The sequence below is a fragment of the Anastrepha obliqua genome, chromosome 2 (genome assembly GCF_027943255.1).
Source record: "Anastrepha obliqua isolate idAnaObli1 chromosome 2, idAnaObli1_1.0, whole genome shotgun sequence".
NCBI classification, from domain to species: Eukaryota; Metazoa; Arthropoda; class Insecta; order Diptera; family Tephritidae; genus Anastrepha; species Anastrepha obliqua.
The window spans coordinates 1,302,089-1,329,913 of record NC_072893.1 but is presented as its reverse complement, the minus strand read 5'-3'; the positions used below and the strand labels follow the sequence as shown (position 1 = coordinate 1,329,913).

General features: G+C 39.3%; 2 protein-coding genes across 3 annotated transcripts in view; both read right to left on the bottom strand.

Moving 5' to 3' along the window:
* Positions 1-27,825, bottom strand: part of LOC129239691 (teneurin-a) — a 335,619-nt gene that overhangs the window by 296,583 nt on the left and 11,211 nt on the right. The gene's annotated exons all lie outside the window — the stretch shown is intronic.
* LOC129236888 (uncharacterized) overlaps positions 13,437-27,825 on the bottom strand; it is a 41,921-nt gene continuing 27,532 nt past the window's right edge. The window contains exon 4 of the mRNA XM_054871170.1: positions 13,437-13,695. Within this exon, the coding sequence (XP_054727145.1) occupies positions 13,437-13,695 (259 nt within the window). The remainder of the gene's footprint in view (positions 13,696-27,825) is intronic.

Below are 27,825 nucleotides of genomic sequence, written 5' to 3'. Positions count from 1 at the left end.
AACAAAGCTCTACAATTACGTCAGCTTAACAGCTGATTCTGCCAAACTCACTGAAATTCACAGTCTTCCGATAAGCGCACAACGTTCGGTATTCTCTCAAAACTAATTTCATTCGTTTAATTGACGTTTGATGTTAAAAAATGTTTCGACATAACGAAAATCGTCACTATATTAGCAAATCCACTTGCAAGCTCATCGCAATATCCAGTTAATGCAATCCAACTAAAGTTTCAAATGTATGTACTTCCGAAACCCCCACACATACACACGCATACAAGCAGAGGCATTTCGGTTTATCCCTATACAAATAATAAAACATTCAGTTCGATCCGATCCAATTAGAGCGGCATGGATAGGCACTTCAGAAACATGCTGGAGCACTCACATACATGCATAGGTACATATGTAGTGATTGTTTATGTATGGGTTGACACGCAGTGAAATGTAGCGCAGCAGTCAACATTAATTAACAATAATGTTGTTTAAGTTTTTATGTTAAATAAAATTGAATGGAACATTAACATGTTGGAAAATAAATTTTCGAGCTAAAACCCACAGCCTTCGCTCACCCTTCATTGTGTGCATTTGGTAATTTTAGTTCCTTCTTTCGATCGTTAAAGGCAAGGCATACCCGTACTCATAAAAGGCTGCACACTTCGCCTTCGCAGATGCGTCAAGAGTCGGTTTACACATTTTTGTGCGCGCCAGCTCGAGCTGCTCGTTACACCTGAAGGCCGCAGTGCCATTGACGCAAATGTGGTGTAAGCCTGCCGGGACGGCATTCCATCATTGCTAAGTGCGTGTGTGTGCGAGCATATCGGTGGCAATCGAAGAGACCGTTAAATCAGACTGGGACGTGCAGACAAGCAAACATACATACATAGGCCATAGACCCTTCAGGGAAGGCCGAATTGGTGTACTCATTGCCGTTCAGTTATTGGTATTTAAAAAAAGAAATCATCCTCGTCCGTCGTTGGTCACTAGAATAGTATTAGTGGTACAGTTATTTTTTGTCTATAAATTAGCGGATTTATTTTAGATAAGAAAGTTTAAGACTCGCCTCTGGGCACAGCAATGCATGGCGATAATTAGAGGATAATGGAAAAACTGTTCAAAATAAAATTCGATCACAAAAGAAATAAGGGGAGTAAAGTATTAAGTTTATATTTGACAGGGAGTCTGTTTCAGCATTTATCAGCAAACATTTCAAAACCTTGTCTTGTACTGATATGATAATGGAGTGCAACATAGACTGGCCCTCGGAGCAAAGAGCCAAGTAACATAAAAATGTCTGTGCGGTTTTTTTGGGTAATGAACTTTCACAGATATCAAAACGTATGTAAATACGCAATTTATTTCATGCATTTTGTTACAGAATCTTTAATAAGCATTACCAGCGCCGATGCACTAGAAATGCATTGAGAAAGCCTCTTCAGTTGACTGAAAAAACGACAGCAATCGGAAATGTCTATATTTTTCACGGCATCACGCGTGAACGGCTGAACCGATTTCGCTAATTCTTTTTTTGTTGTGTTTGTTGCTGGCAGGAGGAGGTTCTTATGAAAGAAAATATTAAGAAAGTAGCGCGAAAAATCAGAAAATGTAAGAATACGTAACCGCCATATAATATTTTCTAATGATTTTCCAATGTAACTTTAGACGACTTAAACTTTTTTAATGTAACCTTATGGCGTTTGACAGAATCATGCTGATAAGATAGTTGGAGAATTAATGACATACAAATCGATTGAGTCCGTTACTAACCCTTAAATTTATTCATTCAATATTTGATGAATTCGCGGTAATTTTTTTAAGAATTTTTGAATAGTTAACGAATTTCTGTACCTGAGAGGAGCTTCATTTAATTTTAAGAAGAAAAAAATACTCTACTTTTAGTAGGAAATTTTGTAGAATATTTTCAAACGTTGGATTTGAATGGAGTGGATGTTTTTTTTTTATATTTTAACTGGCCTAGAATTGGTTATTTTAGAAACATATTGGACTAGAATTTTTTTAGCTAGTATGAACAGATATTTCAACTGGTAGTTTGCTGATGCATGGCCGAATAACGGATATTTCGTAGGACATCGCAGAGTTAAAAATACCATTTGCTCACATGGAACACGGAACTGGGTGAGCTGAAATATGAGCTCGTGGTATTTTAGTTAACTATTTTTCACAACCACATCCGCATGTAAAAGAAACTAAACAGCTCATCAATGCGATAGGATTGGAAGAGGCAATCAAGGCTGGCAAGCGGCAGAAATTCGTTTATTTTTTCTTAATTTTTAACAGTTTAGCTAAAAACTGTTCAAATGCATGTACAGAACATTTCTTAAAACTTTTTCTAAAGTATATCATTAAGAACTGGTTTCGCTCCCCTCTACCACTCACTCACATCAGTATTCATTTGTTTCGTTTTATAAGATATTATTTGTGATTTCGTTTAATTTAAATTTTATGACCATCCCGGTTCGAGAAACGCTGAGTACCAGCAAGGGCAATATAACAAGATGTTGCGGCAATTTGGAACACAGATAGAGATGAAGTTTAATAATCGTTACAATGACAATAAACACACGAAGGTGCGAACAAATTTTATTATTTTCTAAGAGTAGATAGCAACGCTGCCCAAAGAGTGGTTGAACAAATATCGCTGGAATCAACCAAAACGAAGATCGTGGATAAGCGCGAAGAATGGAAGATGTAGCGAGAAAAAATGTAAACACATAAATTTAGAGGCAATAAAACTTTCAAGACAAATATCTACTGAACGCGCAAGTGAAATAAAAATCCACCAAAGCCAACGCAGCTGCCAGCAAAGGCTTGTGCGGCAGGCAGAGCGAGGGGTGAGGAAGACTCTCACGATCGCTGTGGTGGGTATGACAAGCGATCGCTACTGCTGCTGTACATTATAGCTGGCGTTCAGAGGTCGGCGTGTTGCCCGTTGTGGTTTTTCTGGTGTAACGGGCCAACGCCACAAAATATATATATACAAATGTAAGTACGTATTCTTGGCATTGCGCACAGATGTCGGTGGCATCCAAAGTGCGTGGCAGCTCAGCGAAAATTACACAATGCATCATTCTCGCCAGTCCCGGTCATAGCGACAGCCGCAGCAGCAGTCACAGTGGCAGCAAGCTGGGGGGATTAGTTGTGTGTGTGAGAGTCGGCCATGTAGCGCAGCATACGATTTGGGGATTTGTGGCATAATCGACTTAAATCATAATGAAAGCAAAATCCAATAAATATTAAATGTGTATATCAAGAGCAATAAAGTCAATTAAACGCTTGTACGCCAATTCGCTGATGCCCTTGTGACCCCATCGGGCACCCTTCCGCACCCGAACTGAAATGAGCCGTTTCTGATATGCAGCCTTAAGAGCATACATAGTCGTATACATGCATAGGTATATATGTAAATGTACGTGAGTGAAATTGATTGTTTTGTTTTTGTTTTAAGCGGATTTATATTTATTTCAACTCGCTGGTAAATGCAATCTTTGATTTCTCTGTGAATGCCTTTGTAATTATTGAAAATTTATGACTTACAAATAAAACTGAAATCGTACGTATTAGCAGTTGTAACGGCTTCGTAGAAATGCAACAACAACAAACATCGCTCTGATAAGAACAAGCGCACACATGCCGCTGGTGATAAGTGAGTTGAGATATGCGGAAATAAAAATGGGAAATAAACTCAAGTGCCTCGCTCTCAAGGGCCTGCCGCCTTGCCTCTACAGCACAGCATCACAGCCACTCGCATGTCGCCATGTCTGCAACATCTGCAGCAACATGACACGTATTGCATGTTGCTTGTTCATTGCACACACACACACATACATGCATATTTTCATTTTTTAATGTTCTTGTTTTCATTCCATTGCCTTCTCCCACTGCGCGTCCACTGGCTGTGTGGAATTCTTCCTTTCTTGGCTGCTTAACAAATTGAGTGATTTTTATTCTGCTCCTCTTGTTGTTGTTTTTTTGTTATGAGAAAAGAAATAAAAAATGTTTTGAACAATTTTATTGTCAATTTTTATGGCAATTTTTATGTGTGTTGCTGATAATTTGAATGTGCGTTCCTGTCACTTGATGATGTGCTAATGTTGTAGTCACAAATTAGTGAACAAAATGGACAAAATATGGAAAAAAGATCAATAAAGAAATGATTTGAAGAAACGAAGATGTGATTTGAAATCGCCTCAATGAATGATATGAGAAAATGAGTTTCGAAGCAAGCAAAGCAGGGAAGTTGCACTTACTGGGCGTATGTGTGGGTGTTATACATATATTTCTACACTCATTCACATATGAGTAGGCGTGACCATCTTATTTCTTGTAATCAAACTTAACCCCCCACTGTGAAAACCTAAATCGAATTGGGGCTCAAAATCCTTTTCAGGTTAGTTCTGCCACAAGAAACAGGGGCCTGATGAATTTACAAAAGTGGCTATAGATTAAAGATATATTACATTGGTCTATGTACCTAGCCCAAATAATTTATTTTGCTACACTAAGTGGTATTAAATGATCAAAATGAACGATTTTATAGAAGTTGAAGAAAAATTGTGAATTCAATGCATTTTTATGCTATGAACGAAGCGGTATTAGAAAATGCAACAAAATCAAGATAAAAATTATCACCTTAAGAAATTATTATCCGCCTATAGCGGGCTTTTTTGCAAATATAAAAAAATATGAAATTATGAAAATATGAAAATATATTTGTTATTGCTGTGGAGCACTGGAATCTTTAGAAAAAAAATGTATGCCAACTTCTTCAAACAATCAAAAATCATCAGAATTCAAGCAAAATTTTTGATCTCGAAATTTGGATAATTTTGAAGGATCTACAAAATGCAACCGTCTCTAAAACTTTTTAGAACGACTAAATTTTTAGTTTAAAGGCATTACTGGTGCTGGTACACAATTTTCTATATAAAACTAGAGGATTAATATTTGTAGAATAATTATTAAGTTATTTGATAGAAACCTGTACTAAATCTTTTAGGGAAACAAGTGTCCGTCGTCTCAGCGCTTAGATTTAAAAGTATGGCGCTATGGAAAGACCGGTGGTTTGGCCACGCCTCTATTTTGCACGCTCTGAATAGTCACAAACAAGAAGTAGACTGTTCTATTATTAGACTCCCCTTCGACTGGCTCTTCAAGATGAGCATACCACCGAGAATAGAGTGGCAGACACAAGGGCCATGGATAAAGGGGGAATTTATTATTTATACAGATTTTAAAGGGACAGAAGGTTAGCTATGGAGTATTTTCGAAGAAATTGGGACTTCAGCTAACCGCTATCAGACTACTGCAGCTTCTATCAGGCAGAAGTTCTAGCTATACAAGGAGTGGCTTCGTATCTAAATATGCATGCCGTAAAAAAAACTACTATAAAGCGGCAATGAATGCGACTATACTAAGATCAAGGGTAGCACAGGAATGCCAGGAAGCCTTAAATGATATTAGTGTCGCTTTCAAGGTCAGCCTTATTTAGGTTCTGGGGCGCAGAGATATTGAGGTAACTTCTAAAGTGGGTGAGCTAGCCAGAAAAAGTACACTACTCTTCAACTATTCCGTGATAGAAGTATCACTGAGATACCACGAGTAAACTAATAATCAACAACAACTTTATCCAAGAGACCAATGGGGCATGGAGAGATGAAGACACATGCGTAACAACTGGGCTGCGGTGACCGCAAATAAATAAGGAAAAAACAAAGGAAATGCTTAGCCTTTCAAGAGAGGATATCTCGAAGTTCGTGGCTTGTATAACCGCTCATTGACTACTTGACAGGCATACCTGGATAAGGAGTTTTTTCCTCTGAAGTTGTAGAGATGAGGGAGAGGAAGAAACAGTAGAGCACTTACTTTGCAATTGTCCAGTCTTAGCTAAAATCAGAGCAGGTTGTCTAGTTAAATAAATACTTTTTTAACTCTCTTAAGCAACTGTGTGGCGTGGGGATGGGACCAATCCTGCGCTTCATGAGAGCCACAAAATGGTTTCACGAAGGAAAATAAATAAGGTTCCGTGTCGAACAGTGGTATCACAACGGACCTGCAAAGGCTAAGTGAGTTGCTCTTACAGACCGACTATCTACTACCATAACCTAACCTAATCTATTTGATGGAAAAATTCATATTTATTATTATATTTATTTTTATTATTAACTTGCGACTGTTGATGAACCAATTTGTATTTTTGGTTCTAATTTTTTTTGGAAATTTTTTTTAATCTCTGTATTAATATAATCCCTATGCAATAACTTGATGGCTTATGTGCTTTATAAATACTATTTAGTAGGAAAATACATAAAGAGAAGAAAACACGCTGATAAGACTGCCGTTTGCTCATGTATTTCCAGCATTAATAGGAAAAAGTGACATTAGACGAAGTAAATGAGACGAAAATAAGAGCGAAATGAAACAAAGCAGCAGCAGCAATGCCTCAACTCAACAACACTAACCAAATAAAGAATAACCGAAAGCGTGGCAAATCGAAACGCCAACTAACAAATCCTTTACAAAGTGAGAATCGCCAACTAAAATGTTTAAAAATTAAGCCAACAAAAGCTTCATAAAATAAATACTCAGCAGCACCAGAGACAACAACTGCAGTGGGTGCACCGAGCGCGTTCACTGATGGCAGCCAGCAGTCAGTTAAACAGACAGACAGACAGTCGTCGCATGGCTGGGTCACCGACTCACTGTCACGCTGACAGCTGAGAGGGCACAAATGCCGCAGACTCTATGGCAGATTTGGTCGGTTGATGCCACAGGGCACCCAATGCAGTAGCAGAGAAGTGAGTAAAGCAGCAGTGCACTGGGTTCACTTGCAGGCTGAAGTGGAATCATTTTTTCTGCGCCATCAAAGAACGCACCAAAAATAGCCAACAAAGTGCGGATTGAGTGCCAGCCGCTTTTATTATTCCTAAGTATTGCTATTGTTATTGTTATTGTTGCTGAGTCAAGTTGATGAGGAATGCAGTTGATAGAGTAAATAAATAAATAAAATGACAAAGACCAAAGCTGTACGCTTTCGACGAGCTGGGGTGGGCAACGTAACGGCGATCGACGCTGAATGCCTTTGTTGCAAAACTGCATCTGCCTCCGCATTTGAAAACTTGGCGCACTATTTACAAATTGATTTCAATTTGTTATTTAAATTTTAGTTTTTATATTCACTTCGATTTTTAGTGTTGTGAGTCGGTGGATGCGCAACGGCGTGGATATTTAAAGCATTTGTTTACGCTAATAAAATGCGGTTGATCTCATTTTGTCGTCGTGTCGTGGAAAATAACGGCAGCGGCCATAAAGTTTCTCACAACAAATGCTTAACTTTTCCTATTTTATGTGCGCACTAATGCATATGCAGCGCTTGGACAGACGAAGTGTGTATGGAAGACATAATAGAAGGTACCAACAACAAAAAAAGAACCAAGAAACCGTTTGCTGCATCGCCTTATCGTGGCGGTGGAGTTAATTGAACTTCTGTGTAATGTCAGATGCCGTCAATTGATCTACTTTTCTAATCAGATGAAGCGCTGGTAGAACCAAAACAAAGCACAAAAAAATAAATTTCAAACTGCGTGTTGTCAACATTTTCCTTGTGTCTTTTATCGTTTTTTCATCATCTCGAAGTGTGGCAAATGGGTGCGACATGGGCGTCGATTGTATCTACGCGATGCCGCAAGTGTGAATTTGTCGATAAAAGCACGCAGTAGATTAGTGCGAGCATCGCGCAGACGCCAGCAACAAAAAGAAACAAATAATCGAAATTAAAACAATTGTGGTGCTGCGTTGTTGCTCTACTTACTAAGTTTCATTGGCAGCAAATTTTTCAACTTCGCATTTGTTTGATTTACAAATTGGTGTTTTTGTTGTTTTTACTTAAGCGAAGTGGCGCAGGGGAGAAGTGATGGAAGGAAAAGGCTGTCTCCCACTAGCAGCCATACGCGAAAGCAGCGTCAGTTTACGCCCAGACGAACGCTGTATGTTTGTACGTAAGTAAATGGTTGAGCGGCCCTGTTTCCAGTATTCTTCCTTTCAATTTCTTTTCGAGTTCGTGTCATTGCTGTTTGCTAACATTTTATGCTCTCAATAAATATTAACATTTCAACATTTTGTAATTTTTGCTATTATGTAGCCGCCAATGCCTGCTGCCGCGCCACAGACAGAGGCGGCTGAGCTAATATTCAGCAGTCAGCAACGACGTTAGTGACTTTTCAGCGCTTAGCACTTCCATATGCCACTAAATTCATAAACACTTTCGCAAATATGCAGACAGAACTCATCTCGCACATACATGTAACCACTTGCGCATACCCTGTAGGAATATCTGAACTACTGAGAAATGTTTAGTTCAAGAGTACATGGAACAATTTTGCAGTTTCAATCACTTCGTTACTGAAAGCGCGAAAAGCGATGCCTTTCTTCAAATAAAGCATACCGGGCATAAATCCCGACCTGATCGAGCCTAAACATAAAGGTGTTAATGGTCAATTATATATAAACCAGCAAATATCGCTAATTTACTAATTTACTGTGCCTCCCGAAGTAAAAGTAAAGACACATTTTTATCCATGGAGTTACTGTTAGTAGATATTGGTACGAATTTTTTACACAGCGTAAAAGAGATTTTTGCAGGAATTTCTGTAAGTTTTTGTATTATGACATTCTGCCTTCAAATGTAGTTATATTATCAAAATTATAAATTATAATAAAAAGAATAATAACTAAGAAAAAATCAAGAATTAACAATGCGATTGATTTGTATCCCATCCCAATTTGATCGGAACTATCGAAAGGGGACTGCAGAACGTACAGATCTCACCTATGGAGTCTCACACTAGTCTCAAGCAACTCAAAAAGGTATGCCAAGGGGAGACATTTCCTGATCAGTTGCTCATATGGAAAAGAAATGAACACCGTCTGGGTCAAGCTTTTTTTAATTTTCGTCATCAAAGGTACCGTCACATGTATGGTATGTGGAACATGCTCCCACAAACACTGTAACATTCCTCCATCTCGACTGATTCCACGCAGGACTGCTAAAAGCGATTCATCAAGTTGGAGCCGCGTTTGTGCTTTTTAGATACACCAGGTATCAGGACCCAGGTTCCTCTCCTAATTGCGTATGGGGGTTATGCGCTATCATACTACTTTGGCATTCAATGGGGCATCGGAAAGTTGCAATATCGTTGCTCTATATCGACTCGTCGTCTGTTTGGGTTCATCTTACCTCAGGCGTTCGTGCTTGTCGTCTGTTCGTAAATAAAGTCACCCCCACAGATGATCTGCTACAATATGGCTTTTTGGATGACACATTTGGGATATTCTAGCTCGGTCGCATTCGCCTTACTTCCACTTTGCGATCCCCTTCTATGTTTCGGAATTTTATAACAATCCCTACTGTAAATTTTTTTACTGCTTCCATTTTCTCTTTCGAATTCAGAATTTGCGTTATCGGGTTATCTGGGTTGGAGACGACGCCAAGGACATTTGTGAGCTCGATGCGTTCATCGAGTCATGGCTCCAATTTCACTAGAAACGAACCAGTTCGGTATTAGCTAGAGAACTTTCCTACAGGGCATTCGCACATGTAAGCACATACACACACATACAGGCGCAAGTAGGTGCGTATCTACCGGGTTTTTTTTTTTACTTTTTTGCTATCTTAGAGCTTTATCCTTTTTATTATAAACAAAATTCATTCTTGCTTGTTTTCCCCTGACACTCGAGTGGCACCGCCTTTCCACTGATAAGCTCGTCTCTCCCCCTCTGTGTGACGTACGTCGAGTTGGCTGTTTGTAGAAGAACGTCTTAAGCAGATTTTAATCTCGTTCAAGTGCAGTATGGAGCGGCGGTTGGCTGCCACTTTCACATCGTCCTTTAGCCGTTTCTCTCTGTTCATTGTTGTTTTTTCCTGTTTTGACAAGCTCATATTTATGTAGAGGTGTGTGTGTGTGTCATATACACTTGTTTATTTGTATACGTATGCGTCCCTTTGAATCTGCATTTTCAGATACCGAAAGGAATAAGCAGAGCACCATTTTAAAAGCTCATAACATGATTTATGTATCTCTTCATAAGACGTTTCATATTTTGTTATGCCGTAAGTACTTGTGAAATGGAAGGATGAAGGATAAAAGTCTTGTTCAAGGCAAATGTAAATGAAAAGGGTAACAAACAAGAACTGAATTGTAGCAAACGCAGCAACAAAAGTAAAATGCTTCTGCGACAATTGAACTCCAAAATACGTACATTTTTGAAGAAGAAACACGACCAGCAAAAAATAAAATTTGCATGATCTTGAGCTTTTTTCTAAAGTTTGGTATAAAGAGGAATGTGTGATTCTACTTGTACAAAAGGCTCAGAAAAAGTGCAATACAAATATTTAGTACTTCAGAAAATTGTAGCCACAGCTCGTAGGCAAAACGAGAATGAATGAATAGAATTAATTACTGAAATAAAATGAATGCGGGGCTACCCCACCTAAGTGTCGAAAAAAGATCAAGTGGGCTGTAATACCGTGGAGGGTTGCTAGGAATAATAGTTCTAAAGCAGTAAAAAGCAACTACGCATAAAATCTAAATCAGCACCAGTAACTCCTGCATGCAAGTGTGTGAAGTCTGTGCTCTTACTTGGAACATTTCTCAGAGGCGTGGCTTAAGGGCTTAAGAAAAATTTTACTAAGCTTACTTACAACTTAGGGTTCGGGCATTATTCGAGGCATTGACTTCTGCCATCGAAAGGCAAACTAATTTAGTTTTACTTATTTGGGATGGATTAGTGATTGATGTCATAACCAGTTTCTTTCAGAAATTTATATAGCTTATCAATGATCCCAGCTGTTGTCTCTCTCAGAAGAACGTGACGGCCGCATCCGGCAAAGATTTCATGTCGGAGTGAGTCGCTATTTTGATATTCTAACAATATGCAATGATCGATGCATACCCATCACGAAATGGGCATTTGCTAGGAGGGGCTCGTAGAAGGCATTGCGCATTAGTTAAAGTGGTATGTCCGAGGCGTAGGCGGATGAATAGGGATGTCAGCGGCAAGATTGAGTTTTGTGCTGGATGAAATATTATGAGGGATGATCAATTAGAGAAATTTGGTCTGAATTTTGGTATTTTCTGCAAATTACTTAATTATCCGCATTTCATCAATTTCACTCTCATTTAGTTGGTCAGACGCCAAAATATTTAAAGAAAATTATTGACAACCGTAGTGGATACGTGCTGCTTTAATAACCATTACACATTTTATGAAAATTACAAAATTTGACTGACTGACAGCTTCCCTAGCCTGCCCAAAATTTTTAATCTAAGTTTATTTTTCAACTACTCGTTTGCCACACACTTTCGTACGGTTCTCCGATACTATTTGATTGCTTCGTAACCATCTGCAGGAGCGCGCCAACGCAGTGTATATGTGCCACATCTGTCTGTATTGCACGGAAGAAAAGAATAAAAACAAAAAATAAAAAAAAAACTTCAACAGAACTTTACGCAAATTCGAATCAAACGCAATAATCCGAACACACTTCAAATGCTAGTTCCGCAGTGTTACAAGATGTAGCAACAACAATCAAGCATTCGGCAACAGTTAAACCAGTAGCACTTCACATGTACACAACAGCAACAACAACAACCACAATTGAACTAATAACAAAGCACAGTTCAAAAGCAAAAAACCAACATCAATCCAACGAAACGATGCTGGAAACACTACAAAAGTATCAATTTGGGAATTCTACTTCTCAATTGATTCCAATTTAGCTAATCATTTGCTATTATGAGGCCATGCGTTTGCACGGCGAGAGAAGAGAGGCCAGGCTTTAAATTCGAAACCAACCCAGTTCGAGGCAGTCGAAAGTGAAATACAATTTCAACTGTAACTGAATCCGAAGTCAGAACAACAGTAACAATAAAAACTACTAAAAGTCAATAAGTCAAATGTGTAGGCAAAGACAAGACCAAGAACAAAGGGAAAACGTGAGTCAGGGACTTAGTGCTGAAGTGGCTGCGGATGAGTAGTCAGATGAAATGTTCGATGCAGACATAGCCGTTGGATGAGTAAATCGGCGACTGGAAATGCAAAGAGGGCGGCTGGTTCATGCAAAAACATAAGCGAACAGGTTTTCAAGCAACTTGAGCGAAGGTGAGACGCTGAAGGAGGAGTGCGCCGTGAACCTATATATATATAGGTATACTATAGCATCTCGGCAACACTAGTGAGTAGAACTGAAGCGCACACAGGAAGAGGAAAGTGCGCTGAAGGGAAGTGCTAAGCGGGCACCATGAAGATGTGTTGGCACTTTTGAGGCGCTGCTCCTAAGTAAAGGCTTCAAAAACGATGGGGAGACGACGTCAGCGTCTTTCAGCGCAGCGGGTGCGTGGAGAATGAACGGAATTGTGAAAAAACAGGCAAGATGCAGATGCAGAAGATGAGATAAAGACAAGTGCGCCCGGATTCAATTGTGTTGCATACAACCAAGCGAAGATGAGTTGCACGCGGCAGTAAGTTGCTATATGTGGCAAAGTATTTTAAGCACTTTTATTGCATGCGCGGCATGTGACGGCAGTACAGGCACACACGCCACTATCTGCTGCTGCTGTTGAATAGTTTGGGGCATGAATGGCGGAATGGCTGAATGACTGTGCGACTATTCGTCTATGCGTTTGCGATTATTTAAATACTGTTTTTGTTTTTGCAGTCATTCGCGTTTCCAGTCGATTAAGTGCGATATAAAAAAAAAAAAAAAAAAAAAGTGCGTGACTGCAACGCGTTTCATAAATACTTGCAATATGCTTTCCAAAACACCTACGCATACACGCACGCACACACATACACATGCCAATACCTTGGTGTGCGAAGCAAGTGAATCGGTAGGATCGGTGAGCCAGTGGGTGGGGCGCACGAATCGACCGAGGCTAGGACTCTTTGCCTTCTACTTCAGTTTCAACACAAATGCGCAAATTTGTAGCTTTGCAGACAACACAAGAGCTAAAGGCAGCAGCAGCACCTTGCGTGCAGTTTTCGCGCTGCGAGTTCAACGTGCCACATAACCGCTTTATTTGGTACTCAATTAAAATGCTACCTCTGCTCTGGAGATACATTCAGCCGAACCAGGCAGCTCAAGAAAATCACCTAAAAGTTCCAAACTCTTGAGCAAAATGCGCGAAACTTCGCCAGTGTGGCGCAGATAGGAGGGTGAGCGCCTGATGACAACCTGCCGGCAGGAAGTGCTCATCTTCATTGGCTGCTGCTGCTGCTACTCGCGGACTGCATAGTCGATTTGTTTGTTTTCATTCAGCCACTGAGCCGTTCACCTCAGCCGCCAACTCATTCATTCATTCATTCGCCGGTTCGTTCAGCCGCACGTTTGTTCTTTTGCTCATTCAGTTGCGCCAAAGTATCTTTCAGTTACACTTCTGTCGCCGCTTCACTTTGCGATTGACTACATTTTGCTTGACGCTTCTGATGCTGCCGCTACTGCCTGTCTGTGCTGCTGTTGCTGTCTTTGGTTTTGCGCAAAATTTACGATTGCACTGCGGTGCTTGTTGGCCTGTCTTTCGGCTGGCGGCATGCGTGGCTTTGCCGGTAGATTTTCGTTTAATCGTTGCCTTTCTGTGTTGCAGCGATGAGCTCCACTCCTTTGCATTGAGGCGGCATACACATCTAAGTGTGTATGCGTGTGCCTAAATGAGTGTGTCTGTGCGCTTATGCGAATGTAGCTGTCGTCTCGCGCCGTGCCTCACGCTAATTAAATATCTATGAATGGCGGTTTGCTTTTATTTGCCTTCGGATGACAAATTTCTTGGGGCTGTTGTCAATGCTGTTAGTTCATTTGAGTACATGCCACCGTGAGTGTATGTGTGCGTATGTACGTGTGTGGATATTTGCGTATTTGCCCGCTTGTGGATAGGTAAGTACATATATTTGGATGTTAATACAGAAATTTAAGCAGCTGAGGGAAATCTTTGCCAGAGAAATAAATAAATTTTGCAGAAGTGAGTGAAATTAAGTGGCATTAAAATGAGTTTTATTTTAAATGCTTTAATAATTATTTTTGAAATTGTCATTCTTTCTATGTGCGTATGGTTTAAAGTCTTCTTCTTACTTTTTCCATCTTACGAATGAGTGCAAGGTCCTCCATCACAGTCCTTCTTCTTCTTTCTCTGTATTTTGGCTCACCGATTGCATACGCAACACATCGCCCAGTGTGTAAAAGTGGACTTTATCTGTTTGCAACAAAAATCGTTCCTTCTCAAGGCTTTTCAGGGCCATTTTGCCGTGCCTTTCCCTTCGGTCGTCAAAAAACTCAAATTTCATATGTATTTACGTGTATTTCTACCGTAGGCCATGGTTGAATGCCAAGGCGAGTACTGAGTAGTGATGGAGGCGCCTTTCAAAAACAGTTACTTTATTTTTCGCGATTTTGGCAAGTCTGACCTCAGGTCAGGGCTTGGCAATATTGCCATTTGTGAGATTTGACCTAAACAAACTAATGACAATCAAGTGCCGCGTGTTGAATTGTGACAACACAAACTACTATAAAGCCTCCAAATGCAGTATTTTTTTCGTTTTTATGCGGAAGACGCCGTAGCAAGAAAATGTACGTATAACTTCTTGTTGTTTAATTGTTTCTATTGCTTTCGCCCACTCTTCCTCTTGAGAAACAAGTAATTCACCTTCCTCTTTTTCGCAAGCTGTTTCCACCGAAAAACTTCAAAAGCGCGAATGTCATTGGCCTTTTCACTTTTCACGAAATAGTTTCATAACACTCAACGCACTGGTAAGTCTGGGCATCGGTGTTACACCAGTTAATGAACTGGTCCATAAGAGTCAAAAAAAAACAATTAATTGACTCAATCAACCAATTCAAAATTTCTAATTCATGTGCGCGTCATTTGACGCAAGCAAGCAAAATTATAGCGGTATCTCAATATGTGGCAACTCCTCACACCTGCTGTCCCAATATTGAGTCTTTTGAAATCGGAACCGTGGTTTGCCGCCCAAAAGGACAAGGCAGCGTGGTTTCCCAATTGTATACAGCCTAGTAGCAAGGGCCGATATTTTTCGATTATTTTCATATCCCGATTGCTTTTTACCAGTTGTCGAATAACTCCACGTGCAACTTAATTGCAGCGAGCCGCATGAAAACTCGTCATTCACTGCAAGCGCTGCCCACCGTACGGATGTTCGAGTCATTGCGCTCTGCATCGGTTGCAAACCGTAACTCCCAAATGACACGAAATTGCACAAACAGCAACTTTGACTGCTCAGCGATTTGCGAGTATCCCGACGGCCAATTGCTTTAAAGTAAGTGATTTTTCGTTTTGATTCGCCCCAAAATGCTTCTCTACTTCGGCGCTCATCATCGCCGCCATTGCCGCCGGCCAAATGAAAATGCAAAGGCAGGCCCATGAAACTCTATTCGGCAATTGTACAGAAACGCAACAGAAACAAGCAACAACATACTTAGAGCACTAAAACAAAAGCAAAGCAGCATGCAAAGAACGACAAGAAGCGAGGCACAAAGTGAGGGCGCGCGGCTAAAGATGTCGCGGCGCTTTTGCTATTTTTATTTAATTTTGCCATTTTCTTGCTCGTAAATTGTCCCATTGGGAATTTCGTAGCGCATTTAATTTGAGTATAAATTGGGCTGGGCATAGCTGATAGCCTCAACAAGCAGTCGCTTGGGCCGGCAGACCAATGGCTTCCCTTTGCTTGCCTCGCCCAGTGCGAGTGTCGAATGTGCTTTAGCACAGATAATCTTTGGAATGAAACGTTTTAAATTTAGTTTAACATTCTAATGGCATTCGAGTGTTTGCTTGGGACTGCCATTTGTTTAAAGACTTTTTTAACTTTCTGAATTTATTACAAATAATTTGTCAATGTTGCGGCCACTTGCCCGCGCCACGCATTTGATACGATTTGTTTGCACTTGTTATTGTTATTGCTGTTTTTCTGGTCGTGCTTGTGTTTCTATGTAGTAATAATGTGTTTGTTGTTGTAGGAGTTCACTTTTATTCCAAAGCGATTGTGTCATACGCATTTGGCTGTGTGGCATTACTAATTGGCCATTATGAGCTGAAATTCCAGTTTGCCGTTATTGGTTCGCCCGCCTGTCTGCCTCCCTCCAGCTTCTCGTTTGCGTCATTCATTATGCTCACATTTCTGCATACAAATAATCGCTTTTTCCATTTTCTCGATTCATTAGAAGCGCTCGGCATCCAATATCGAGGGTATAGATTTATTTATTGCGTCGGAGTGCTGTTTGTGTCTGTGTATGTGGTACGCGTGCAAATGCAGGCACGCCCGTGTGGGTGGTTCTGATTGTTGAGGATTTTGTAAATAAAAACGTCGTTCGTGGTGTATTTTGGGGCGTTTCGGGTGCATATTGCGACATGGAGCATTATTTATTGCAGGCGACTCAATTGGGCTGATGCGAATTGCCATTGATTGCTGTAAACTTTTCCTATTTTGAAATTTCGTTTACTTTAATTTTTAAGTCGAAATAATATTCCTTAAATATTTCTATTTGTGGGAATAGGTTGAGAATTAAATTTTAAATTTCACTTTAATATTTTGATGCTGTTCTCGCTCGCTCTCTGTACTCCGCTCAACCGAAATCCATTTGCAATAATTTTCGATTTAAAACTTTTTCGTCTAGCTGAAAGGTTTTGAAACTTTCTCCGCCGCAATAGAAACAGACAAATCCTCCAGTAGATGTTTTTCTTCCTTTGGCACCCGTTTACGTCGCCATCTGTCACAATCTTATAGTTGCACTTTAGAAGCATTTAAAGTCGCACCCCTTCCTACTCATCAAAGTTTCAGCCAAACCCACAAACCTACAGGTTTCTGGCCGCGTCTGTCCTTTAAATGTCGTGCCCTGCGGCTCCACCAACTGCCCTCCCATCGACAGGCTCTCCTGAGCGGCAGACCGATGACTGCAACTATCATACAACAACAGCAGCAACTTTGGCGGGAGCATCGAAAACAAGGGTGTCGAAATGTAAAAAAAAAACTATTATATAAAAATAACTAAATCGAAAACCAAAAAAGGAAAGAAAATGAAGAAAAACCGAACGAAAACGAAAAATCAAATGCAATTTCCGCACAGACGCACACATTTTCCGGCCCGAAAAAAAAGAATATTATATAAAAAGGGATAAAAACAAATAAAGCAGCTAGTGAACATCTCCCAAAAGCGTAAAGCGTCAACAAATATGCGCCAGCAAAAAATGCGAGCAAAAGAAATGAGAATTCAATTCCCAAACTAAATTCAACGAAAATGTGTGTACGAAAAAATGTGAAAATTGCATTTGGCAAACGCATTAAACTTTCATTTTTCTGTCATAGCAGGATAATAGAAGGCAATATGGAGCGGAGAGTGGTGACCGCAGCAGAGTGCAGGCAACAGACTAAAGTCAGGATGAGATGAACATGCGCTCTCGCACAAGCCACGCACGCTGTGTGTGGCTTCAAGCACGATGAAGTGGCGAGCCAGGGGCAGCGGCATAGAGAGGTAGACGATTTCGCAGACGGACAGAAAATGCATTTAAATTCAGGCGAAAGTTAAGAGCACAAAAATGTTGGCTTTCTTTCAGATCAGGCGTACTTTTTTTAGAACATTTTGCATTTTATTGCATATCTCTGGGCGCACGGAGCACTGAAAAGCAGGCGCTGAAAAGTTTTGCTATGAATTTGCGAATTTCTAGCGAGCAAATAACAAAAAATGCACATAGCAATCAAAAAGTGACGCCACACAATTGAAAAGTTTTTACCTAATATAAAAAATAAAGAAAAGTAATAAAAATTTTAAAAAGCAATAAAAACCAAAAAAATACGAAAAACGGAAAATCAATTCGGCCTACAAGAACAACAGCATGGAATTGCTTATTTTTAGCCCATATTTATGCGAAATTATGTATACTAAATGGATGCTAATGCACGTTGGATGGAAAGCTGGCGATAGCGGAGGGGCGCACAAGGACGTGCCCGATGGACGGTAGCCAACTTGTTTTGTGTGCGCCAAAAAGCAGACATCAACTTTGTTTTTCAGCAAATTGATGATGGCGCAAATGTGGCGAAATTCGGGTTATTATTTCATATGAAAATTCTCATATCTACGTATGTGTGTGTGGGTATTTGTATGTGCGCGCTGCTAAACAACTATAAGTGGTGCCTAAAGAGGCCAACGCCACAAACTGTGGCAAATTGTTTGGTCAAATTTGTTTGCGCGCATCTCAACTTATTTTTTGGCCAAACTAACGAATGCAATTGGGGTCAATGGGATGTAATGGCACTGCCATCAACTTCAGCTTCCATTATGACTGTTGCAACATGCAATTTCGCCCTTACATAAGCACCAATATGATGTACCAGTGTGTGTGCGTGTGTGGCTTGCGGTTTCGCTATCTGCTGCTCGCCTTTGTGCAGTTATGAAGTATTTTCCAGTGGAAATTCCTAAATTGCGTGCTTAAATCGATGAAATAACGATATACTTTATTATCTGGCGAAAAGAAAATGGCCACCAACAACAACTAGCGCGGAGTGTCATAAAGAATCACGAAAACGGGAAATCATTAACCCAAAATCAAAGTTTGCGGCGGGAAAAGGGACTCAACCGGAAGGGAGCATCAGCTGTACTACCACAAAACAACAAAAACAACAATACCAATGGCACAAATTATCTTCGGTATGCACGTGTGTGTGTGTGTGTGTGTTGCGCATACTTGCCCTGTGCGTCATTTGTAAGACTTATGAACTGAAAAACGTATGGATAACAGAAAATAGTAAAGTAAAAGCGGCAGCAATAAGGCAAGAGTGGGGTCGGGGTAAGCGGTGTGAATGGAAAAAACTAAATTTTTTTGTTTGCTGTTGCAATTGTAAATTTGCTAGCGTGTCAAACAACAATTTCAGTTCGGCCACAAAACACATACGAACTTATTCTCACACGAACCCATACATCTATAGGCATACCATATGCATGTGTGTGTTTTAATGTTTCTAGCGACGTACATAGATAAATATTTTGCTATATTTGTCGGAATCACCCATTACAGTAAATAATTCGACGCGCTGCACAAAAACCTATTCACAACTGAAGTACCTACACGCTTTGGTAACGAGCAAAAACAAAATAATGAGCGGAGACAGTAAGAAGGCTATCGTCATTACTGCATAAACCGAAAGAGTGACTAACGTGGTTTTTTTTGTGTATGTATGCATATACACATTTGCGAATACGTTTGATGTACCCTGGTTTACGAATTTTGATTTTTTTGTTTGCACTCCGCAGCCGGCTATCAACTTTCTATGTAGAATCGCTCGCTGGCCGCGAAAATCGAGTTAATTTTTTTTTCTTTAGATATTTGTTGTTTACCATAATTCATTAAAATAACCAAAGTGTTTCTACTTAATCAAATATATCTATGAACTAGCTAAATTTTAATTCCGAATACGAATTATAGCAAATGGTGAATTGGTGAATGGATTGCACTATCGAGAGATGATTAACGATTTTTTATGGCCGGAATTGGATGGTATTGATCTGGACACCGTTTATTTTCAACAGGACGGCACTATGTGCCACACAAGCAACGAAACCATTGATCTTTTACGGGAAGAGTTTCCAGACCGTGTTATCTCGCGAAGAGGTAATCGCAATTGGCCACCGGCATCTTGTGATTTAACACCTTGTGACTTTGCTCTTTGGGGCCGCGTGAAAGACAAGGTTTACAGGTCTACGCCAACAGCCCAGGGTCGATTCAAGACCTCAAACTTGGAATTCGTGAGGCTATCGAGGACATAGGGCAGCCACTTTGCAATTCGGTTATGGAAAATTTCATGAAAGGGTATTGTCCTGTAAGCTCGGTCGTGGTGGTCATTTGCCTGATATTATTTTCCACTATTAACGGCATACCTTCCTCTTTATAATGAAATTAATTTCCGATCATTTATATTAAAAAAGAGCATTTTTCTTGAATATCAAAATAACACCTCTTATTGGAAAACCCTTTATCATGAAATTCCCCATAACCAGACATCACTTTTCGATAAATTTCAGTTTTATTATTATTATTATAACTTTTTTGTTAAAAAAATTTACACTTGAACTGGTAAACAATGAAGGAAAACATAGTTTCTTGTATATGTAGTATAGTTTTGCTCTCAACATATAATATGAGCCGTTTTCTTTGAAAATGGATAAGTCCATGAATATGACATTTTTAGATTATTAAGTAAATAAATAAATAACATCTTCGCGCACGGAATTTCACTGACATGGTTAGAAATTATTTCAAGATAATTTTAATTCTTAATATTTAAGGATATTTTATTTAATCCATAACTCCATATTTTGCAAACCATGTTTTCGCTTCAATGATAGCTCCAAGATAATTTATTAATGTTCGTATTGATTATTTGGAAGTTTATTATTTCTAAGATAATTGCAACTTATCCCAAAATTAATAAGATTTCCTGAAAAACTAATAAAGGCTCCTACTAGTTCCAATTATACTCTTTCAATATCGAGCAAATACATAATTTATTCCATCTTTCCATGTTTTGAAACTGTAATAGTAACCGCAAGAGCACGGCTACGAGTTTTGGGTTCCGATGTCGCGAGAATGAGTATATTTCGTTCTCTAAAACTGGAGGATATTTACAGATTTGCCAAAGAATCAGGAAAATTTTCAGAGGACTGACTACCTTTATATCTGTCTCTATTCTTTCCTTTCTCTTTCTCTTCTGTTTTTCTTTTTCCCTCCTTGACTATCTACCCTATTTCCAGAGCTTTAAATACAATGAGCTTTTTAGCCTGAGTGTTTTATGAGCCACCAAATCTCCTGGTGCTCCTTGGCTCGACCTTTTCAAATCTCAGTTTCAATAGAAACCGCAAAAAGATTATATATATATTAGGCCGGGTCGATTTGTGGGGAGGCAAAAAAATTGCTCATTGCTCTGTGAAAATCATATTCTAGGGATCAAAATAAGAAACTTTGCCGAAGGAACCATACCTCTAAAACGAATTCTGATGCCCCCCAATTTGGGTCGAACTTTTTAGTTTATTTTCTATAACTCACTTAAATTAATTTTTTCATTTACTTATGTTCTGACTAAATAAATTTCTTAAGAGAAAAAATAGATATTATTATAAATAAATAAAAATAAAGAAAAAACATAGCCATTTAGCTGATTTTTTCATGTAAAGGCCAAAAATGGTGATATTTTGAAATTGTGGGACATCAGAATTCGTTTTAGAGGTATGGTTCCTTCGGCAAAGTTTCTTATTTTGATCCCTAGAATACGATTTTCACAGAGCAATGAGCGATTTTTAAATCGACCCGCCCTAATAGATATATATATAATTGGCGCGTACATCCTTTTTGGGTGTTTGGCCGAGCTCCTCCTCGTATTCGTGGTGTGCGCCTTGATGTTGTTCTACAAATGGAGGGATCTACAGTTTCAAGCCGACTCCGAACGGCAGATATTTTTTATGAGGAGCTTTTTCATGACAGAAATACACTCGGAGGTTTGCCATTGCCTGCCGAGGGGCGACCGCTATTAGAAAAAACTGTGTTCTTCATTTTGGTGTTTCACCGACATTCGAACCAACGTTCTCTCTGTGAATTCCGAATGGTAATCACGCACCAACCTATTCGGCTGCGGCGGCTGCGAAAAGATTACCCACACAAATAAACTTCACTAGAATTAATTTTGATTACTTCAACACCTATAATTAGGTCGCGGCTATAACCGTCAGGGCGCCAGCGGACTCTAGACAAAAAAATTTAAAAACTTAAATGACAGGTTTAACGAATTAAATAAACAAGTTATTGTGTACAACAAAGTATTTTTGGGAGCTTTACACGAAATGTTAGTTCATAATCAAACAAAAATAAGTAAGTGACAAAGAAATGTATTATAATTTTATAATTATTATACATAACTTTCGGTATGCCATGTTTCAAAGCCTGGTCGTGGCAAGGTCACAGTGCAGGTTTGATTTTCCTGCAGCAGTATGATGTTCCCCTCCTTGTTTCCGGCTTATAACATAAGCAAATATATATTTCGTTGATAATTTTGAGAAGGAGAAATTTTCTCGGGAAAATAATGTTTACCATCGTAGTTGAATTCCTTGGTTTAGATTCGTGCACGTTTAAATTGCACCAAATACCTTCTATCCTCTTTATAATCTATAACAGTCAGAGATCGTATGATGGCTTCCCTATATTTTATAAACTTCATTTGAGAACCTGTATTTTCTTTAAAGATGTAGTGACAATTCCACACTGATGCATCCAGTAGATGAACGATTACCTTTTTATGCCATCTAATTGTTTCTCGTATACAGGAACAATAGGAAATCAGCTGGTCTGTTCTATCAGCACCTGAAATATTCTGGTTATGATTCACTACTTCAACTGGTTTTCTCTTTTCTTGTTATCGCCGGTTAGCTGCGTTTATCATAACCGAGAGATAAACGGGATGTACAATGCCCAATCGCAGCTTACCACTCAAGTCGCAAGAAATTCATCCTAAGAAATTGTTTTCAAAACTTCTACTTGCTCGGCGGTAAAATCAGATTTGTGCCACTATGGCCGTAGTGTATGCGAACCGATCTTTTTGTTTTGAACGTCTACAGATGCAAGTGACCGTCAACGTGGTAATATTGCCGTCAACCAAAAATTCTTCAAGGACTTTTCATTTAGTATGAAATAACTTATATTATATAGTATTTTAATATGCATGCATTCACAGCCGTACAAACCACGTGAAGACACAGTAAAAATGAAAATTTACCTAAAAATTCCTATACAGTTTATTCTACTTCCTCCAGATAGTTTTATATTTATTGCTAATTACTATTAAAATTTTTTTTTTATTTTTTCAGAAATTAAATTACCAGCTGAACAAAATTTTCGCGCAGGAGAGGGCACAACTAGCAAACGTCAGCTAAGACCAAAAAGCAACGGTGGTCTGCTTATGTTAAATGCCAATAAATTCGGAAACGTGGCAAAAATGTGCAGCTTCTGCAATCTAAACGAAGAGAAAATGTGACGAATTTTATTAGAAGTTGTCCTATACTCGCTGAGTTTAGAGATATTTATTAAAAAAAAAACAGAATTAACAGAGACAGAAACTATAAGTGCATTAATTATTCATAAACAAAATGAATTGTAAAATATAGATTTTTTTTTAATTCTGGAAAATAAATATAGCTTCTGCTCAAATATGAACGAGACGGTATCAATAAAACGGTCCGCGGATGGCATATGGCAAAAATAAATTTTTTGTTTTTTGGTAGGACTGTTATAAGCTTACATGGCAAATTTCAGCGTGATATGTCACATAGTTTGTTTTCTGTGCTACTGTAAACAAGTCAAGCTCGAGTGTGTTCTTCGAATGTAACGATGGAAATTCAAAGAATTTGTTTGAAATTTTGTTATTCCAACAAAATTTCGGCTTCAGACGCCTTAAAAATGTTGCGGACAACCTATGGGGACTCTGCTCTATTGCGTGCACGTGTTTTCCAGTGGTACAAATCGTTCAAAGAGGACCGTACATCGGTTGAAAACTTGCCTCATGAACGTCGTCCAGCAACATCAGTACACGACGAAAACATCGGAAAAGTAAAGGAAATTGTGCTTGAAAATCGCACAAATCGCAAAATCGGTTAACGCTGAATATTATTTAGACTTTTAAAGCGTTTGCGCGAGAACATTCGTCTTAAAAGGAAGGAATTGTGGGACAACAAGTAATGGTTCTTGCATCACGATAATGCACCAGCTCACACATCACGTCTTGTTCGCGATTATTTGAACAAAAATAATGTTAATATCGTTCCGCAAGCACCGTATTCGCCTGACATTTTGAGACAATTGAAGTCATAAAAGAGAATTCGAAGAACACACTCGAGGTTGACTTGTTTACAGTAGCACAGAAAACAAACTATGTGACATATCACGCTGAAATTTGCCATGTAAGCTTATAACAGTCCTACCAAAAAACAAAAAATTTATTTTTGCCATATGCCATCCGCGGACCGTTTTATTGATACCGTCTCGTTCATATTTGAGCAGAAGGTATAATGATGATGAAATGATTCTTATGAAGATTTTCAGGCAATGGTGCACGAAAATCATATGACAAATTGGCATGGGCGATTTAATACAGAGAAGTTTTTTTGTTAATCCTGTCTGCTTACTCTCCAAGCTCTAACTATTACGGCAAATATTCGAAAGGCAAATGGCAAATAGCAAAGCAAAGAATCAACAAACGGAAATGTATTCTGATGACTGGTGTAAATCAAGAAAAAATTTAAGGAAATAAATTGGAATTTTAAGCCTTCTCCGCTACGTCTCAAGCTTACGCAATCTCGAGATTTGACCAATACTGAGGCACCCTCGTAATGCGTTTATCAATGCATCGACTTCTTTATAAAGGGTTTTTTAGGTGCGCTTCAACTTTTTTCCGATAGGGAGGGCGAACGACGCAATATTTTTTATTTTTCGCTTGTGATTTGTAAACTTCATTAGTATACATTTCATCATGGAACGCTACACACTTGAGCAACGATTGCAAATCGTGCAAATTTTTTATGAATATAATCGTTCTGTTTTTCAATTGGCGCGGGTCGATTTTGGCGCCCTGTGGCAGCCAATTTGTTTTGGTGACATCTGTCAAATCTTTTGTTTATTATTCAGTTGTTTATGCCAAATCATCATGGCAAGTTACATGATTGAACAGCACGTTCAAATGATAAAACTTTAGTATCAAAATGAGTCTTCATTAACGCAAACGTTGCGCGCATTGCGCCCATTTTTCGGTAGACGTGGTGGCCCTTCCAATTTCTTATGGCCCATATTGAACCATACGGACCTAGACGACATGTGGTTCCAGCAGGACGGCGCTACGTGCCACACAGCAAACACCATTTTATTCCATTTCAACATCTACCCGCCCTTATTGAAAAACCCCATACTTTGATAATTATTTTTAATAAAGTTAATTTAAAATTTTTGTAGTTTTAAAATTTATTTAAAAATGTAGTTATTCTACTTAATAATTCTATAAATAAAAACATTACAGTGTACTCTCTCTTAAGCGAGCACCTAAGGAATGAAAAATGTGTATGCTTATGGGCGGTGTCCACTTATGAGAAGAGAGTAAAAAAAGTTAATAATATTTTATGGGAGAGTTAACGTCTTACGTGAGGGTATTCCGCTCAAGACAAAAAGTTTTTTAAAAGTTCTTAAATATTTGTGGTATGTACTAAGAAAGAGTTCGCTTATGGGAGGTGTCCGTTATGAGAGAGTGCACTGTATTTCGTTGTGAAAGGAAAAAAAGTATAAGAATTCTCAGTTTGTTGCCTTGATAAAAGTATAGGAAAGTTTGTTTCAATGATTCTTAAACACAGGCACACTTCAGGGCTTTCCCTAGCAAATATTGCACATCGGGACAGGAACACCAAGCCTGGTTAGCTCAGCTTTAAGGAGGCGTCCGCGGCCTATGTCCTACTCTCACAGATGGATTACTGCTGGATGTAGCCAGAAAACCGATATTCATACTTCATACAAATAAACATAAATTCATACACACGTAGCCCTCATTGCAATGTCTTTCCGGACATTTCGGAAATTTTCGTGAATAGAGCTTCGTTTTGAAGCTTTTCAACTATAAAAACCACCCGAAGCTATACAACTTGAAATATTAATCTGGTGCAGTCGATGCACCAACAACATCAACAAAAAAATACATATGCGCCTGCCATTGAGTGCTTTGCATTATTTGATTTTCTCTATCCGCCGCTATTTTGTTAAATATTTGCCGAGCACTTCAATGAATTACTTTTTTTCTACAGCTTAAAACTATTTCAATCGCCCTGCCAACACTCACACATGCACACACATATGTGCAGGACTATCAAAGCAAATCACAGCCCCTGTCTGCCAATCGCCTCCTGATAAGGGTTCAAGGGACGGCTGCCAGAAATCGCCGTTCACCGTTCACCGTTCGCCGTCCGCCTTTCCTCGCCGCGCCCTACAGTGTTTGCACATATTCACGTACGGGTATGTGTGAATGCGCGAGTGTATGTGTTATGCACCCTGGATATGTACAAAATTCACTTTTGGTACCGTCGAGGGTTAAAGTTGACGGTCTGCTGCTCCTGTTGGAAAAGGCAGATGTGCAGCGAATGCCATACGGATTTTACAAAATGTTATTTGTCAAGTTGCATTGCTGGGCTTAGGTGGATAAAACGCGCGCTGTTGTTTTTGTAGTGTCATCAGACTTTGCCACTAATTTCTATAAACGTGCAATATGAAAGGATTTACGATGTTTGACATTGCCAGTCGCCAATTTGTGCAGATGATAGATGAACTCGAAAGTGTGTGCGTGGATTTCTAACTTGTTCCTGTGCGCGTGTGTGTGTGTGAGGATGGGCACATTACATTATACACTGGCTGCGCACCTCTGTAAATACTATGTCGGTTTACGAGTGTACTTATCTTCGCTGAATCGTGAATTTTATAGCTGTCCATTATCTCGTTCATTTGGTGACGTTCTGAGCACAAATTATATCACAGGCCAGCGCACACAAACACAGTCACACGTTCAGGCGTAAAAATGTTGTTTGCTGGAAATTCATTATTTTTAGGGCAACATTTAAAATCTGCATATTAAATAATCATAAAGAACGCACATAACCACAGAATGTGCATGAATTGTGTGGCACTGTTGCAAGCCGCACAATACCACAACACCACCCTGCGCGTTGTCGCCCCTCGCCACCATCCCCCACCTCATTTTTGCAATATTTCTCTTCCTACGTTCATATATATGGATTTGTTGTTTTTGGTTTTGTTGCTTTGGCATATTTTACGCTTTTTGCGTCATATTATGAATTTGCTGCCAAGTTGTGGTCCCAGTTACAGTTACAGTTACTATTATTGCTGTCGTTGTTTGGCCCGTTTTTGTAGTCGAACTTACGTATTTGTTGTAGTTGCATGTAGTTGTAGCTGCCTTTTTGGCTTTGTTTCCTGGTTTCGGCTTGGCATTCTTTTTGTTTTTAAACAAGAAAAAACAAAGTGATTTTTTATCGTCTTTGGAAAATATTTCACTTTTTATTACCCAATTTACTGGTATCATCGTGCAACACAGCAGCGCAGCGTCGGTAGCGTTATTCTTGTCGGTAGCGCAACCATGCAACACCAAGAGGCAGTCAAGCAAAAAAATACTAAAATAAAATGTTAGCGAAAAGCGACATGAAAGGGCGAGGAAAGTGGAAAATGAATTGCGAAACGAAAATTCTGTAGTTTAACGTAAAAAATTATTTATGCGATTTCACAGCCGTCGCTCTCTTCGACTATTCTGTTCGTGCAAGTGCCGTCGGCAGCTACAAAAGTAGAGTCGCTCGGCCTGGGTCAGTACGACTGCACAGTAGCTAAAAAACGAAATATGTGACGCTCGACTGGCTCCGGGCGAGCGTTTCCTGTAGGCCAAAGTTCGCCCACAATTTCAGTCTTCAAGTGCTTGGGCCCGCACCTCGCAAAGTGCCACATTTTTGTACCTTCCAAAGGGCTGGTAAATCTTGAAAATGTATTCTTGAATAATAAATTGCTGGTTTCAAAAATAATTGTCTATAAAATTTTAATACTTAAAAACGTTGCATTTAACAAAATGTGTGCCACAGTGTTGGGCACCAAGCTTGAGCACCTTCCCCGATTGGCGAAACTTCAGAGCTTCGCGTGCGTGTGAGAGCGACCCGTGTTTACAAATAAAATTGTTAATTTC